An 18,036-nucleotide genomic window follows, 5' to 3' on the forward strand; every position below is an offset into this window, starting at 1 on the left:
TTCATTTTTTTCCTATTTTAATAAATATATTTCAAATTAAACAGAAAATGTTTTCAGTGTTTTTGTTGGCTTGAGTGAAGAATCATAGAATTGGAGGAGAGCACACGAGCCATCCAGTCCCCCTGTCCGTCCCCCCCCCCCCCCGCTATGCAGGAACACACAACCAAAGCATCCCTGACAGATGACCATCCAGCCTTTGCTTAAAAATCACTGGAAAAAGGAGCCTCTACCACACTCAGAGGCAGCATATTCCACTGACAAATAGCTCTTGCCACCAGGAAATTCTTCCTAATGTTTAAGTAGAAGTTCTTTTCCTGTGATTTGAGTCCATTGCTCCGTGTCCCAGTTTCCAGGGTAGCAGAAAACAATCTTTTCCCCTCCTTAATTTGGAATTCTTTCAAATATTTAAAATGGCTATTAGGGGTGTGTGTGGTAGCCAATTCTCCAGTTTCATCCATTCTTTTTTCCATACCCCAGACGCCTGCAGCTTGCTCCGCCCTTTACTTACACCTTCCTGGTGAGGCATCCCTTCACCTCACCATCAGGACCGCATTAAGTCCACAAATCCTAATGAATGGATTTTCTTCTACCATACTTGTACAGCATCGCCCTTAATGCTTTCATACAGTCGCTGCATACGGCAGGGATGCGGCCACTGCCATTTTTGAGCTCCCCCCACAATATGCAGCAACCACAGATTCTCCAATCAGGATTGGAAGTTTCAGCATCCACTCTATAAGATGATTCCCTGCGTATAAGACTACACCCGCATATAAGATGACCCCCATGCATAGGGCTACTCCACGTATAAGATGACTCCTGCGTATAAGACGACCCCTGACTTTTGAGAAGATTTTCTTGGGTTAAAAAGTAGTCTTATACGCCAGAATATACGGTAGCTTGTTCGTGAGAATGTCATTGAGCCGTTGTCAAAGGCCACAGCATTCCCTTCATCTACCAAGCTTGGAACTCTATCAAGATAAGGTTAGTTTCACATTGCTTGTTTCTGAGAAACCCATGTTGACTTTTAGTGAGCAAGGCATTCCTTTCTAAGTTTCTCTTTAATTATCTGCTCTAGAATCTTTCCTGGTATTGATGTCAGGTTCACAAGGGAGGAGAACTAACAAACATTTTCAAAGAGTGTTTACACACAATGTCTGGTTACTATCATTAGTATCATTTAGAAAAGATTAGCTGTTAGGATTGTCCTGCCTCACAGAGACAGCTATTTCTGGAGTGTACTGCTCAAACCTAGGAGTAGTGGTTGAAGGTTGTAGTACACTGTATATAACTCTTCCTTTACATAGAGAGGATTCAAGGAACATAGGAAAAACTGTAAGTAACTGAAATTGAACAAAATTTATTGAACCAATTCAAAACACAGAATATGCATTTAGGACAATGTTTAAACTAAATGAACAGTCTTATGCTTCTTTGCTAATTATACTGTTTTTGTTAACACAGGGCAGTGTCCCAGTACTTAAGGATCAAAGTTAACATACAGTTAAAAAGCCCCCAAATGACAGAATTTGCACCAATACAACCAGGATGAAAACTGATCTCTTTGTGGAATAATGTTCCTATAACATGGCAGAGTGACATGGAAATGTGCTTTAATATGTGTGCTTCACCCTTTTTATCATGCTTATCCCTCTTTATAGCGACCCCCTATCCCATAAATGGCTTTGCTTTTGATTTCTGTGTATAGTTGTTTTGCCAATATATATTTGTCTCTTAATAGTAGTAAGTGAAGGGAATTTCTTCAACCCTGATTCTCCACCATCGGCAGATGTTCATTTTCCTTTCTTGCAAGAAAACCATCATGGAGGACTACAAGCCATGAGTTTAGCTATTAACTTTCAAACAACATAATGCTGAACAACAAGTTCTTACACTAAATCATTCACAACATCACTATAAACAGGTTGATGCTTTAGTAACCCATTAGCACTTACAAACCTGTGAAGGCAACATTTCTCAACTACCACAAATACGCTCAGCGCCTTATTTCTGCAAAGAGCTCTTTCTGCGTTTCTGTCGTGTTTCATTCTCAGGATCTGGATACTGAGTAAGATCCAGGGTCAGAACTTGGCTAAACATAACATCATCTTGCTGAAAAGAGGGGAAAAATCACTAATTAGAATTTCTTACCATAATATACAGGTATAGCTATTTACGTGTTTCTCTTTATTTCTACTGTCCCAATCCTCAATGTCATTAGAAAATCAGTTTCTAATTTATAACCATATTCAGTTTCTATTTTGTTTGATATAATGAGTTGGAAACTAGGCAAGTAGGGTTTATATATCTGTGGAATGTCCAGGGTGAGAGAAAGAACTCTTGTCTATTTGAGGCAAATGTGAATGTCGCAATTGGCCACCTTGATTAGCATCGAATGGTCTTGTAGCTTCAAAGTCTGGCTGCTTCCTGCTAGGCTAGCTAACATCTCTCCACATAGGATTCCCCCAGTTACGGAGCAGCCAGACTTTGAAGCTGCAAGGCCATTCAATGCTAATCAAGGTGGCCGATTGCAACATTCGTATTTCCCTCAAACGGTTCTTTCTCCCACTCTGGACATTCTATAGATATATCAACCCCGCTGGCCTAGATTCCAACAAACCTCGTGATCTCTGAGGATGCCTGCCATAGATGTGGGTGAAATGTCAGGAGAGAATGCTTCTGGAACATGGCCATACAGACCGGAAAACTCACAGAAACCCAGTGATTCCAGCCATGAAAGCCTTCAACAACACATCTTTTGGAGAGTTTGTTTAAAAAAACGCCATCTTTTAAAATCTTTTATTAAGAAAGAAGATGACGCCTGTGGATTTTGATTGAGTTTTAAATTTTACCCGTTAGTAGAGGAAGAACATTAGCCAAACTGTGATGAGAAGATTATTATAGTCTTATATAGATTGTCTTTGTCAATTTTGATTTGTTTTTTAATGTGAGTGTGGAAGATATATCAGTATTGTTTGTTATAGTTTCCTTTGTTAGTAGTTTGCTCAGCTTTGTTTACACTGTATTATTATAATAAGTTATGTTAAGTTATATATACCTGAGGACAGACTCCAATTAGAGCATCTGCTTTAGAATAAAACTCTTCCTTTAGAGAGATAACTATGATCTGGAACTGTTCTTGGGACTGCTGCCTAATGAAGCTTGAGACCTGGGAAGGGAGAAAAGATGGCAAAATAGGGATAATTAGATTTAAGTATACATCAAATTGAAACACGTTGCACAAATGTGAGGTTGTTAATTTTCATCGATACTCAAGTTAAATTCTCTAACGCACCAAAGGCCCTCTCAGTGGCTTCATCTAGATTCTGGAATGCTGAGGCCAAGCCCAGTGATGCATTACACCAAAATAAAACCAAAACCCAAAACAAACATCGTAATAAAGTAAATAAAACACAAGAATACAATAAAACAGTGCAAAAATACAATCACAATCACCTTTACCTATTCTGTGCTGCATTTCCCCAACCTTCTTTTCCACAAAAATACAGTGCAGAAAAGAATCAGAACAGGAAACATTTTATTATAAACTCATAAGTTATTTTTTATATAAACAAGATTACACATGTAGCTATTTTACAACTATTTATTTGATTTTATGTTTAATTGTACATCACTTTGGATTTTAATCAGGAAAGCAAGATGCAAATAGGAACACAGAAAAGTACTTACTTTGCCAATGTTTGTGTTATCTAGTGCTGCATCAACTTCATCCAGAATGAAAAAGGGAGCCGGTCTAAAACTTGAGGCAGGAAAAATAAATACAAGTAAACAGATTTATTAAAAGTAAAGGTAGTATCTTTAACTGTGCGTTTATCTACAAGGTCATGTTTTAGTATCTTCTGTATATTTCTGAATGCTTTGTAAGAACTGTTTTATAAAAATGAACATGTGCCTATTCATCAGATGGGGAGCACCCGGTGGAGCAGCGGGTTAAACCACTGAGCTGCTGAACTTGCTGACCAAAAGGTCGGTGGTTTGAATCTGGGGTGCGGGATGAGCTCCCACTGTTAGCCCCAGCTTCTGCCAACCTAGCATTTTGAAAACATACAACTGTGAGTAGATCAATAGGTACCACTTCGGCGGGAAGGTAATGGCGCTCCATGAGTTATGCCGGCCATATGACCTAAAAGGTGTCTATGGACAACGCCGGCTCTTTGGCTTAGAAATGGAGATGAGCACCACCCCCGAGTCTTAACACAACTCAACTTACTGTCAAGGGGAAACCTTTACTTTCACCTTCATCAGATGGAATGAAAAAATAATAATTACTGCTATTTTGTGCATTTCCCAGTTTTCACTTTAATTTATAACAAGAAGAAGAAGAAAATGTCGTAGGACTGATGTTACCAGAAAATGGAACTTACTGTCAAGATCTATTCTTGCCAAAAAGGAGGAAACATCCTGGAACAGATTAAACTTTAAAGAGTGGAAAGGAATCACCTATGAGCCAGAGGTTTTGCACAGCTGGTAAATCATCAGCAATTATAAGATCTATCAACCAAAAGGTTGCAAGTTCGAAGCCCCGAGTTGGCGTGAGCTGCCAACTTTCAGCCTAGCTCATTGTTTACCTAAGCAATTCGAAAACATCTTTAGGTGTGATCAGAGAAATTAGGTACCGCTAAAAGCATGGGAGGTGTTTTATGACGCCATAAAGAAAGAAGACCAGAAAATGATGGGCGACCGAAAGGAAAGAGGAAGTCCTGACGGCTCTTCGTCATAGAGGATAGAGCAACAGCACCCCCTGGACTCGAGCCCAACCTTCCATGGCACCTTCTTCTGTTCTGTCTGATTGTGTATTGTCCATACAAATTGGCATTGAATATTTGCCATTTATGTGTACTGTGATCTGCCCTGAGTCCCCTTCGGGGTGAGAAGGGCGGAATCTAAATAAATTATTATTATTATTATTATTATTATTATTATTATTATTATTATTGGAGGACCCCTCGCTACAAGAAACCCTCAAAGATGCAAAGCTGTTGAAAATATAACGTTTAATAAAGGGTGGCACTTTTTCCTCTGGCAGAGGAAAACCTAACCATATTCTTGAGTGCTTCTTGCTTCATAATGTAATAATCTGGCCAAGAACAATTCCAACAATTGGGCCTTGCATTTTTCTCACCCCTGTGTTACAGAAACATACTGGTTGTGGAAGAGTGGCAGGATTATCTCATCCTTGTTCTTAAAATATGAAAGTATTTAATATATCATAAGCCCTGCACCATGAATAATAAAATATTATTGATGTACAAGCTGACATACATGGTCGTTTGGAAAAATAAGAGCTACAAAAATGCAAGTTCTAAAAAACAAACAAAAAAATCCACTGAGCATAATCTATCAGCGAAACTGCATCCTTCTTACCTGTGTATTGCAAACACAAGAGCCAAAGCTGCTACCGATTTCTCACCACCAGACAGGTTGTCCATTGGCATAAATCGTTTCCCTGGAGCAACACAGTTAAAACCAATACCTTCCAAATAAGGTTCCTCAGGATTCTCGGGGCTAAGAAAAGCCTGAAACACACATGGGCTCTTTCTCAGTTGGCAGCAAAAACATTTTTCGACTGCACGCTTAAATTAATTATAACATTTACTGGTTTTCATGAATGTAAAATGCAATTAAAATCTCTTCTCAAACAAGGGCTGCAAAGAAATTCTGAATGAAAACAGATAAGTGGTTTTCCCTTCTTGAATATGATTAATACTAGTCCAGTCCTGTATACCACTATATCTAATCTGTCCATCATCCTTCTCCCACATTATCAAGGTCTATGATATTCTGAAACACTAGGGAATCGTTTTATGCAGATCAATCTAAGAAAGAATGATTTTGCAGAAGAAAACTATTGGTGAGAAGAAAGGACCTTGACTACTCTGGCTTGAGAGGCTTTTCTACACCTGAACTGGTGTGTGTGAAAGATGACAACAGACATTTAAGCAGGGGCAGAGAACCTGAATTCTTCAGATGTTGATGCACAACACCCATCATTCCAGACTTGTCCATGGCCTGTACAAATTGGCAGCCAGAGCCTGAGGGTTTCCACCGCTGTTGCCTTGCTCTTTTTGGATGTTCGAGTGTTCGAGTGAGTGTGTTTGGGCATAGGAGAGAGGCCTCCACCAATGAAGCGTCAGATTTGGCTTCAGATTTGGCCTCAGCTTTAGAGACAAGAGAAAGAAGGCTGATATTCAAGGGTGGTCTTGTAGATGGCTGCTTTCAGGCATTGCTCCATTTTTCCTGGCTGTTGGTGTGAAGATCTGGCAAATCTTGCAGGGCGAGAACACGTGCGCCTCACCAAGGCAGACTAAACCATGGGAATGGCCATCGTGGTTAGGTATTTTAACCTTACAGCCTGCACATCATTTAAACAATGTGGTTGACATCGAAGTATGCCTCTCTGAATCCAGATAAATAAGAATTTTGAGGGGTTTGCATGCTCAAAAAAACACAGAGAAAAAACTAGTCTAGCTGATAGGCTTGTTTGATTTAAAAAAATGGTTCAAAACTTGTTTCAGATGTAAGGGGCGCCGGTGGTTCAATTCTAAAGTCAATTCCAATTTTCACGGAAAAAAATGTTCAAAACTTTTTGAAGCTTCCGAGACTTCTGAATCCTTTCGTTAATATCTTGAAAGTGTTATTTCCTGTTTCATTGGGTGGTCTTTACTTTGAAAGTAGTTGTTTTACTCCAGGAGCGGGGGAAAGCAAGCGGAGGAAATTTCTTCCTTCCCCGGTTTAAAACTGGCTTCTCTGGCTTGAGGCAGAAGTGGGGAAAGCAAAGGGAAGAAAATCAGCCTTTCCCAGTTCAAAACTGGCTCCTCCGGCTTGAGCCCAGGTCAGGGACCAGAATAATTTCTGACTCACTTCCTGAGTATTTATTTATTTATTTGCGACATTTATATGCCACCCTTTTCACCCTGAAGGGGACTCAGAGCGGCTTACAAGGTATATATCACATACAATATATTATATTATTAGCATAGTACAATATCAGCATTAAACATTGCTATATTGCACCATACCACTACATCGTATTATTATTAGTAATATTACATGTAATATAAATATATAATTATAATACCATATTGTTATTATTATTATTATTATATCACATTACATGAGTAGGAAGAAAAATGGCGAGACTAGATTTGGAAGGACAAAGGAACTTCCGGTTTCCTTAAAAAGTTCACAATCACTTCAAAAAGGTAATTTTTCCAAATTTATTCTGTATTACGAAGATTCTGACTGGACCTAACCATGCCTACCAACTGACTAGCATGGCTAGGTGGAAGCCCCAATAACAAAAGGATTGTCCTAACTAAAACTATCTAATCTATTACAGAAAGTTATTTGAATACAGTAGTAGGCCTAAATCTAACAATACTAATGAGTGATGGTTCTTTCTCTCGCTACTGATGTGGTAAAAAGAAAAGAACTGAAGCAATGATGCTGCCCACCCATTATATATCATCAGGATGGTGGGCTGGGGTACTATAAAATGTACTTTAGAGCTCTTTAAGATTCCGAATTTCACTACACAAGCACAGTTAACCCATTGGTGTGCATTTACAGAGACCACAAATAAGAACCATGGGTAGTCCTGGAACTAAACTCAAGCAGATACTAAGAGCCTAATCATTATTTTCCTTGAGAACAAATTTAGTGAAGAATTCCATCCCTATCTATGAGAGAGAGGGGGGGAGAGAATGAGAGAGAGAGAGAGAGAGAGAGAGAACGCACAGCATACTCTACGTATAAAATGCCTTCCAGAGAGATGCTTGGGTAGTTCTGTGTGATATATAAAAAACAAATAAAACTCCCAAGTCTTTTTAGGAGCCAAGAGGCTTTTACATGGATTTTGTGGTTTATTTTTAATTCCTGCCTCTGTTTAATGTTATTGTGGTACACAACGGTTACACGTGACACTGAGATTGTATTCTTTTTGTATCGGCCTGTATTTTAAGCAGAGTTTGGAAACATTACTTCTTGCATGACAACTTCTAAAGCACCCAACCATAATGATTACTGGTTTTTATCAACTTTCAAGATGTACGTCATCCAGGAATATTACAGGATAGATATAAATACACATTGGAAATAGATAAACTGACAACTTTTTATATTTATGAGCTCTAATGAAATATCTTTAGATGTACACACCTGAGCACTATTGTTTCTGCAGAGCTTCTTGTAGATCTGATCAATAGCTACTGACATATGCTCAAAGCACTGGCTGAACAGCTCATACCTTCTTTTTTTCACTTTCTCAAATTCTTGCCTACATAATTTGGCCTCTTTTCTATGAGCCTCAAACACTATAAAAAGATTATTCAACTGGATTTAGTAGAATACTAAACTGTTGATATGAGAACCAAGATTATAACATCTTATCTAAACTCAGCTTACAAACACAAAAATAGTATTATTTATCAGAAAGAACAATGGAAACAGATATACATACATTTAAGTAGCATGTATAATACTTTTTATCTCTGTACAATGGCTGAATTCCTCCTATATGTTATAAGGCTCTGATTGAACATAAACTAAAATTAAATAACAGTTTCAATTAACTGCTCTTCAGTGCCATTGGGTGAGAATTTCTTTTCTATTTTGAATTTATCAAAACCTACAAAATATGTGAAATAGTAATAATATCTATGTAGGATTAAGAACCTGAAACCCTAATTCCTTGGAAAAGAAAGAAACCCGATTCCTCGGTGGCAATACTCAAATTTGAGTGCCCATAAATGTTTACTTTTTCCAATATTACAGAACATATGTACAAATACCCATCCTTTTGAAAGAACTGAACATAAATTTTTACTATCTTTATTGGATATTAATCAGACTAATGTGACAAATGAAAATAAATGGAATTGCCTTGCAAACATTGCAACTGAAACATGGAAAGCTACTATTATAAATCTTTCTGAAGTATTGATACCATAAAGCTGCACTAGTGTTTTTGGATTTGGGTGCATAATACAATGATCACATGGCTACAAGTTCAAGTTTTATGAGATCAACAAATAAACACATACATAAAAGGATAGACTGAAACTAATTTGTTAATTACCAAAAGTTTAGATTTGTAAAAGAAGGCAACTGTTGGAAGCTAAGTATTTTCTGCATCTTATAAATTACTGCAATGAATCAGAAAGGCTATTACCATCAACGGATTCTTGAAATCTATTGGTAACAATATGTAATCTGTCAAGTGCTCTCATATTTGGTGCAACTGTTTTTACTAAAACATCTTCTTTAGATGCTATTTCCTGCCGAAGTTGTTCTAGGCGAGCCTCAATCTCTTTATTAGACTGCAAGTCCTAGTTGTAACACAAAATAAAGCACTGTAAGAACATTGGGGAAATGTTTCTGGGACTCTAAACACCATCTTGAATTTCTAAAATGGGTAGGCGATAAGGTGTACAGTAGATCACACAACATCTTGATGCCTCTCTGTTGTGCCTCATGTGGCGCATGGCCCTCATCCTGACCATAAATAAGAACCATAAATAAAAACAATAAACTCAAACTATTATTTTTTTGTACAGATGAGAATTAATACAGTAGGCACATTAACAATGCCAAATTAATATAAAACGTTCTAAAGAGATATCTGGAAGAGAACCACTGATTACAATCTATATAAATAAAAATGCAATGTTAATTCGTGGGATTAACATAACTCAAAAACCACTGGACGAATTGACATGAAATTTGGACACAATATACCTATCAGGAAAATGAGTGACCATCACTTATAAAAACACTGAAAAACACAGAGGAAGGGACTTAAAAGCCAAAAAAAAAAAAAGCAAGAAGACACTATAGCACATGTGCAAAATGACTCTCCTGGCAAACAAAACACACAATAGCATATCCACACTCTCTTCTGAACTACAGCTCCCAGCATTCCCTAGACCAGGCCCTTTAGGAGAGGAGGATGATTCAAAAGCACTGCTTCCAAGCTGCAAGCTTTCTTCTCCTTGGATTTCTTTGAGAGCATCCCAATCCCTGTATATTTCCAATTTCCTATTTCTGGACTGCAACTTCCAGTAATCCTCCAGCTAGATAAGACAGATAGAGATAGGTAGGTAGATAGATTGATCAGGAGGACTGCTGGGAGTTGCAGTCCAAGAATAGGTAGAGAAGGAAGAAAGGGGAGAAAGAGGAAGGGAAAGAAAAGGGGGGGGGGAGGAAGGGAAGAGGAAGAGAAGGAAGGAAGGAGAGAATGAAAGAAAAAAAGGGAAGGAGAGAAAAGGGAGGGAAGTTTGGCCACAGTGACGCGTGGTGAATACAGCTAGTATCTATATAGGCATGGTGTTATTTGCAAGAACAGATTCTGAGCAGGTCAGCTACATTAGATGTACAGTCTATAGGCAATCTGTTTTTCATGAAAGAAGCAAATCTGGAAATCAATACACATCAGATTATCTATGTTTCTGAGAAGCTGTGCATCCTTAACGTCATTCACTATCACTTTGTAACACAATGTACTGTATTTCATTGCATAATCGTCTCCACCACATGTAAGACGCATCCCCGTTTTGGGGGTGCCAAATTTGAAGATTAAAAAACTCTCCTCATGTAATACTCACACAGCTGCCCACATGCCTGCCATTTGGAGCTAAAGGGAAGCCCCATAACTCCCGGCGGGAGTGGGGTGGGGGTGGGGGGGGGAGGTGTTTAGGAAGGTGAAGGCTCACTCACCTGTGAGTGAACGGGAATTACGGGATCTCTCTCGGTTGCCTGCTTAAGGAGGCCCTGTAGTTGTTGCTTGCTAGCGGGCAAGGCCTATGGGGCCTCCTTTGGCTGCCAGCAGGGAGAAGCTTCATAGGCCTCTCATATTTCACACCACTTAATAGTCCCACCCCTTTTTAAAGGGAAAAAAGGTGACTATGTGGTAAAATGCGGTAGCTTATTTGAAATTTTTAAATAGCCACTGCAGGGATGTCCCATCTGTGACACACTAGGTAGAGGTTCTTACTGGGATAAGGATGATGACCTGTTAGGATCACAACCTATTGGGGATTATGGATTATGACCTGTTAGGATCATAACTTATTGGGCAGTAGATTTATGGAGGTATTCCTTTAGTTTATTGAGTAATGGATGATCGCTGGGCACATAGAGAACTTGTTTCTATTCAATGCTCTCAGCAGACAAAGATTCAAGTAGACTTCTTTAAAATAACATATTTGTTTTACTCATAACTTCATGTATATACAGGAACATTACTTGAAAGTAAACTTTAAAACATTTCAGTTTGATCTTTAACTTAACAGTCTCTTCAAAAACAATGTTGCTCTCTACAGTTCTCTTTCATAAGAATCTACTTTCAAAGAATTCAAGCATCAACCGTTTTCTAACTTCCTAAACTGACATCAGACTGAAAAACAGACTTCTGTACTCAAGCTGACTCAAGGCTTAACTGTCTTCGAACTTCTAATACTGACTTCTGTCTTTTTAACTGACTCATGCCTCAGCTGTCATTCCTCAACTGTCATCATGTTTAAACTGCATTCTAAACACGTGATCTGCAGCCCCTCCCACTGCCTCAAGTACATAGAGCTAAGGAAACTGCAAACCAAAGAAGACGACATGCACTTCAGGAAATAAAATGACAAATTATAAACAGATATAACATTAAATAGAGGAGGCTTGAGAAGGTTGTTATCTTCAACAGTTCTCACCACTGTCCACGTGCAGCAATCCTCATGAACACCTTTCAGTTCCTGAAGCTACTGGAAGCTCTCAGTAACACCAACAAAAGGTTTCCTTATAAGAGAGCTGGGAGTAAAAATCCACTACAAAGGCATGAGAGGAAACTGTCGACACCCACAACAATTATTAACTAGAACATAGTTCAAGTGTTTGTGCAACAGGAAAGTCAAGCAAACAATTTCTGCTGCAACACCACGCTAGGAGAGATGGCATACGTAACCCACAAGTGTAACATCAGACAGAATCTTCTGAAAAATTAAGCTAAGGAAAGATGCTAAGGAATGTAATGTTACAAATGGAGACTGCGAATGTTCTTACCTTTAATTCTTCTGAAAGTGTGCTATAGTCTATTTGAATTAATTCTTCCCTTTCATAGATATCAGCGGTTCTTTCACTACTTTCAGTTTCAGGTCCCAACTACAACAAACGTTCAATTAAAAACATGAAATGCATAAAATGCATGTTAAGACAGTATGTATTTTTGTCTCTTCCAATACAATCTTTCCATCTATGTTCAATTTCTTTCTCATTCGTTTTCCAGTTCTTCATAAGTCTTATATTGTCAACTTTCTGCAGTCTCTCCTTTACCAAGAAAGTATATAGCTTTCTTCAATCTGATGCAATTTGTTCAACATATTACCAAAGCAATAAGATGAAGGCAAAACCAATGGGCCTACATGTACTCTGTCATAACTGTTCTGTCAATGTGTGCTCTCAGCATCAAATTGGAGCAGTAATTCTGCTAAAATGTAGTAGGATGAAACCTTAGTTTGCTCAAGAACAAGTAGAGGCTTGTTATGCACAAACTCAACAACTGCTATCATTTATTGCAAGAAAGCATTCATATTATACCTCAATTTCACTAATATCATCTAAAGATCCCAAAACAAGGTTTATCTTTATGTCTTCAAGCTTGCATTCAAGAAGCCTATTATGTTTTTCTAATTTTTTCTGTTCCAGCGAGGTCTCAATCACTACGGCTTCCTTTTGTAGAGTCACCAACTCTCTGTCAGTGAAACAAAGAAACAAGATACAAAGCTTAACATTTATATTCAACTATCGAAGGTACAAATTATGACAATGTTTTTTATTTATTCTCATTTAGGTTTAAGCCTGGGTTGACAAGAGTTTCCTTTATGAAAAATAATTGATCTCTTAAGTATTTTTGAGTTGTATTTTTACTACTAATTGATAACTCAAATGATGATTTTAACTAAAGAATTTTATCTTTTATGTTCTATTGCAGGGGTCCTCAAACTAAGGTCCGGGGGCTGGATATGGCCATCCAAGGTCATTTACCCAGCCCTCTCACAGGGTCAATCTAAGTCTGAAATGACTTGAAAGCACACAACAACAACAATCCTATGTCATCAGCCAAAAGCTGGCCCACACTTCACATTAAAATACTAATAAGCTTATATTTACCTTTAATTATTTAAAGGTAAATATTTAAATTAATTATTTAAATTATTTAAATATTTAACCAGGAAATAAAGCCCAACTGCTCACTGGAGGGAAAGATACTAGAGACAAAGTTGAAGTACTTTGGGCACATCATGAGGAGACAGGAAAGCCTAGAGAAGAGAATTATGCTGGGGAAAGTGGAAGGCAAAAGGAAGAGGGGCCGACCAAGGGCAAGATGGATGGATGGCATCCTTGAAGTGACTGGACTGACCTTGAAGGAGCTGGGGGTGGTGACGGCCGACAGGGAGCTCTGGCGTGGGCTGGTCCATGAGGTCACGAAGAGTCGGAGACGACTGAACGAATGAACAACAACAAGCTTATATTTGTTAAAATTGTTCTTCATTTTAATTATTGGATTGTTTTTAAGTGTTTCTTGCACTACAAATAAGATATGCGCAGTGTGCATAGGAATTCGTTCATTTTTTTTCAAATTATAATCCGTCCCTCCAACAGTTTGAGGGACTGTGACCTGGCCCTCTGTTGAAAATGTTTGAGGACCCCTGTTCTATTGTATCTAAAAGGCATTGAATTTTAATAGTCAAGACCTGTATGTCAATTATTTTATGTAGTACTTTTATGTTTTACATTGTAATTCTTTTATATTATTTTATATTGTTGCTCTTTCATATTTTTGCCTTTTTAGAAATTGTATCTGTTTATGTGAATGTGAGTTACACATAATGTCTCAATTAATTCTAGAATTTGAAGACTTTCCTTCAAAATTCAGTATTTATGACCCACCACACAAGAATAATGAGAACTGGAACAGATGGAGCAAAGAGGATATTCAGTATAATGCCATGGGGCACTGAGCTGTTTTTATTTACTCAACAGGGACATTATCCTATTATGTCAAAATGATCATACAATGGACTATTGTGTGAGTGAATTGACACTTCTGCCACTTGTGCATCATTTTGTGGGCTGGAGATCCCTAGGATGAAATCCACCCACTAGCAAGCTTGGAAATCAGATTTCTTTATTATCCAGATCAATACAAGATGGAGAGAAAGTTACTTTTGAGCTTTACATTCAAAAAGCATTGCTAATATCCACAGGCAACAACCCATCCTTCTTCTTGACTTCCCTGCCTATTTTGTTTACTTATTCCCAGCTTTCTAATTCCCCAACTAGCTAAAACAAACCCCAGCACTATCATTCTTTGATTGTGGCTCCAGCTCTTTTCTCAACCTTGAATAGACCAAATGGCCCTAGTTTACAGCCCTGTTGAACATTTCCAAGTTCCCAAGACAGTGCCCAGCTTTCCAAGTTCTCCTCTGAGGGTTCAGAGGGGTACATGACACATCAAGGCAATCACAATGGAAAGGCAGTGGAGATGAAGTACAGTCACCTTGCCATTTGCGGCCTGCACACACTCCTGCCAGGGAAGGAAGTGGATCTATGGAGTTGCTAAACCACAGGCGATTTCCCAAGCCATCTGTCCCACTATGTATTGGCACTCAGACCCAAGTAAAAAGTTCTGCTATGGTACCCTGTTGTCTCTGGTGGGAGGTTGCCGCTAGAGCCTTTCTGCTCTGCTGGAGTTGAACAGGATCTCAGTTAATATGTTGTAATGAAAATGTTTTATTTCAATAAACACGAAGAAGTCCTTGGCTCTACAGCAAAGTGTTCAAAACTGTGTGTTGCGACACACTGGCATATCACCTGAATTCCCTAAGTGTGTCATGAAAATGTGCCCCATCCCCACAAGTCCTTTTTTGAATAGTCTGCCAAATGGATCCAAGGGATCAGTCTCAACCTTTCTCATTAGGACAGTGCCCAGCTTGCCAGAGCTGCCAAAGTATGATGGTGCCATTGGCTGGCTGCTGCAGGTGGCCCCTTCTAGCTGCAAAGGCCTGCTGGGAGCAGCCATGTTTTCCCCAAGTCAGCTCCCCTCTCCACCAGGAGAAACCTCCCAGTCTAAAGAAAGGCATCACATTGAGCCAAGTAAAGTAGGGAAGCATTCAGAACAGCTGAAAAATGCTGCTCCAGACTCCTCTACATCTCATTAAAACTATAAATAGTTCTTTTATTGATGTTCTATCTGTCTAGGCGTGTCAAGCCAAACCCAACCGGGACTGCCTTCCACCTGGAAACCAATGCCCTCACTGCGGGAGACGATGCAAAGTATTTTCTGTTAGTCGAGAGGGTTCTATGTGGGAAATCTTGCCCAATTCTATCATTGATGGTGTTGAGATTGCTCTTTGATTGTAGATGAACTATAAATCCCAGGAACGACTACTCCCAAAAGTCAAGGTCTATTTTCCCCAAACTCCACCGGTGTTTATATTTGGGCATATTGAGTATTCATGACAAGTTTGGTCCTGATCCATCATTGTTTGAGTCCACAGTGCTCTCTGGAGGTAGGTGAACTACAAACTCCAAAACTCAAGGTCAATGTCCACCAAACCCTTCCAGTATTTTCGTTGGTCATGGGAGTACTGTGTGCCAAGTGTGGTTCAATCCCATTGTTGGTGGAGTTTAAAATGCTCTTTGAATGTAGGTTAACTATAAATCCCATTAACGAATACTCCCAAATGACAAAATCAATCTTCCGCCAACCCTACCAGTATTCAAATTTGGACATGTTGGGTATGTCAGTGTATGATTTATGTATCATATATGTTTAAATGCAATTTTATGTGATAGGATTGTGATTGTAATAGATTGTAATAGAATTGTATTGCCAGGATGTAGTTTGACATAGAAGGGTTAAAAACAGCAAAGTAACAGGCTGTGAGAATGTGACCCTGAGTTCTTGCTGTGTGAAAGATTAGGGAGTGCCAGAGATAAACTCCCTTCAAGCTGCAGTATGCTTTTGTGCCTATCTCTTTCAGTTTGTGTTCTTCACATCTGTCCGCTGATGGTGTATGTTGTCTATTTTGAGCTGCTTTAGTAAAGCTGAAACCTGCTTTTTACCGGAGACTCCAGAGTCCATTATTCTGAGCTTCTGCGATACACTGCTACATGCCAACAGGGTATTTGTGCCAAATTTGGTCCAGTGAATGGAAATATATATTGAATACATCCCGCATATCAGATATCTACATTACAATTCACAACAGTAGCAAATTGACAGTTATGAAGTAGCAACTAATGTTATGGTTGGAGGTCACCACAACATGAGGAACTGTATTAAGGGGTCGCGGCATTAGGAAGGTTGAGAAATACGTGACAACCTCCTATACCTGCAGGCATTTTCTGCCACAACTCTCAGGAGCCAGAACTTCACCATCACTCATACAGGACTGTAAAACTTGAATGTTCAATTTAAATACTTCTGTAGTAATCTAACAAAACTATCCCTCCAAACTATGAACAGAGTTTCAAATATCAGGAATGCAAATTGGTTAATAGCATCAATTACCTATTTAGTGTTAATAATATCTTCCTTGATTCGTCAACTTGATTCTGTGCCTTGGCAACTTCATTTTTATTAACATTCTGCCTCTCCCTAAGCTGCTGCAGTTCTGCCATAACTTCCTCTACCATCTGTAAGCAATTCTCCTCAACCTATATAAGAAAAATATGCTATTTCAAAAAACCTACAGTTTAGAAACAGAACAACACTATGAAAAGATTAAGCAGACAAGGCTATCTAGCAGTAACATTTCTGAAATGAAGTTATTAAACAATTGTTGATTTAAGTAATATAATGCTATCTGTTTTAAAACACACAGGATAAGTATTATTCTTTTGTTAGATCTAGTTCTTATTGACATGTTTCTGTCAAGCAGATAAGGAATCATAATTTCCAGAATTTTTGTTTATTATTTTATATGTATCCACCATTTTCTTTCTAAAAAAAGAGACTCAAAGTGGCTCACAATAAAACCAATACAATAGAAATACCTTTTATGTACTGGAATTTGCAGTTATGACAACAGATTAATTCCTCATATTAGTAGTGGCTAGAGAAGTAACATTTCTGGAAAACTTTGAAATCATAGAAGGAGGAAAGATAATGTGTTTGTCCACGTTCTTTCAAACCCCTCCCTCCACCCCAAATTTTTGGGAAAATAAAGCATATATTAGCTGCTTATTTGCATTTCAAATCCAAACACATTTTTCTACTAAGCAACATAAAGTACTTCATTCAGTGCCCTGCTTATTTGGGAAATAAAAAACCCCATACATTTGTACAAACAAAAGTTTGTATATGTTCCATACTAAAATGAAAACTCCAAACTGCTTCATGCTATGCTTACTACAGCATCACATGTATCTTATGTTTCTACCATCTGAGAATTTGAGGGGGGGGATGGGAACGAGATGGACGATGACCAAAAACACAACATATAGTGTGTATATATATATATATATTGTCGTGTCAGGAGCGACTTGAGAAACTGCAAGTTGCTTCTGGTGTGAGAGAATTGGCTGTCTGCAAGGATGTTGTCCAGGGGATGCCTGGATGTTTTGATCTTTGTGGGAGGCTTCTCTCATGTCCCCGCATAAGGAGCTGGAGCTGTTAGAGGGAGCTCACTCGCCTCTCCTCGGATTCAAACCTACAACCTGTCGGTCTTCAGTCCTGCCGGCACAGGGGTTTAACCCACTGCGCCACCGGGGGCTCCTAATATAGTGTATGATGTTAACAGACACGGTCACGACCTTAACCTACTTTGATATAAAGTTAATGACACAACTATTGAGTCCCCCTCAGGGAGATAGAGCGGTATATAAATAAAGTATTATTATTATTATTATTATTATTATTATTATTATTATTTGAGATACTAAAAGCAATGAATGCCCTCAGCATGCTCATATCAGATGTTGACAGATAAAGAAAAATGTATTAGATCTGAGTTTTGGGCAATACAT

At 38.5% G+C, this 18,036-nt stretch overlaps 1 protein-coding gene across 2 annotated transcripts in view; it reads right to left on the reverse strand.

Moving 5' to 3' along the window:
- Positions 1 to 1,403: 1,403 nt before the first annotated feature.
- Positions 1,404 to 18,036, reverse strand: part of SMC1B (structural maintenance of chromosomes 1B) — a 44,373-nt gene continuing 27,740 nt past the window's right edge. Inside the window, exons 17-25 of one of the 2 annotated variants that reach the window (XM_060776159.2) lie at positions 16,580 to 16,725; positions 12,601 to 12,754; positions 12,067 to 12,165; positions 9,191 to 9,347; positions 8,179 to 8,333; positions 5,386 to 5,537; positions 3,691 to 3,760; positions 3,059 to 3,169; positions 1,404 to 2,112 (exon numbers count right to left, since the gene is read on the reverse strand). In XM_060776159.2, coding sequence (XP_060632142.2) covers positions 2,005 to 2,112; positions 3,059 to 3,169; positions 3,691 to 3,760; positions 5,386 to 5,537; positions 8,179 to 8,333; positions 9,191 to 9,347; positions 12,067 to 12,165; positions 12,601 to 12,754; positions 16,580 to 16,725 — 1,152 coding nt within the window. In that variant the 3' untranslated portion in view covers positions 1,404 to 2,004. The remainder of the gene's footprint in view (positions 2,113 to 3,058; positions 3,170 to 3,690; positions 3,761 to 5,385; positions 5,538 to 8,178; positions 8,334 to 9,190; positions 9,348 to 12,066; positions 12,166 to 12,600; positions 12,755 to 16,579; positions 16,726 to 18,036) is intronic. The other variant, XM_060776160.2, reaches the window with a different exon arrangement.

Source organism: Anolis sagrei, chromosome 5 (assembly GCF_037176765.1).
Source record: "Anolis sagrei isolate rAnoSag1 chromosome 5, rAnoSag1.mat, whole genome shotgun sequence".
NCBI classification, from domain to species: domain Eukaryota; kingdom Metazoa; phylum Chordata; class Lepidosauria; order Squamata; family Dactyloidae; genus Anolis; species Anolis sagrei.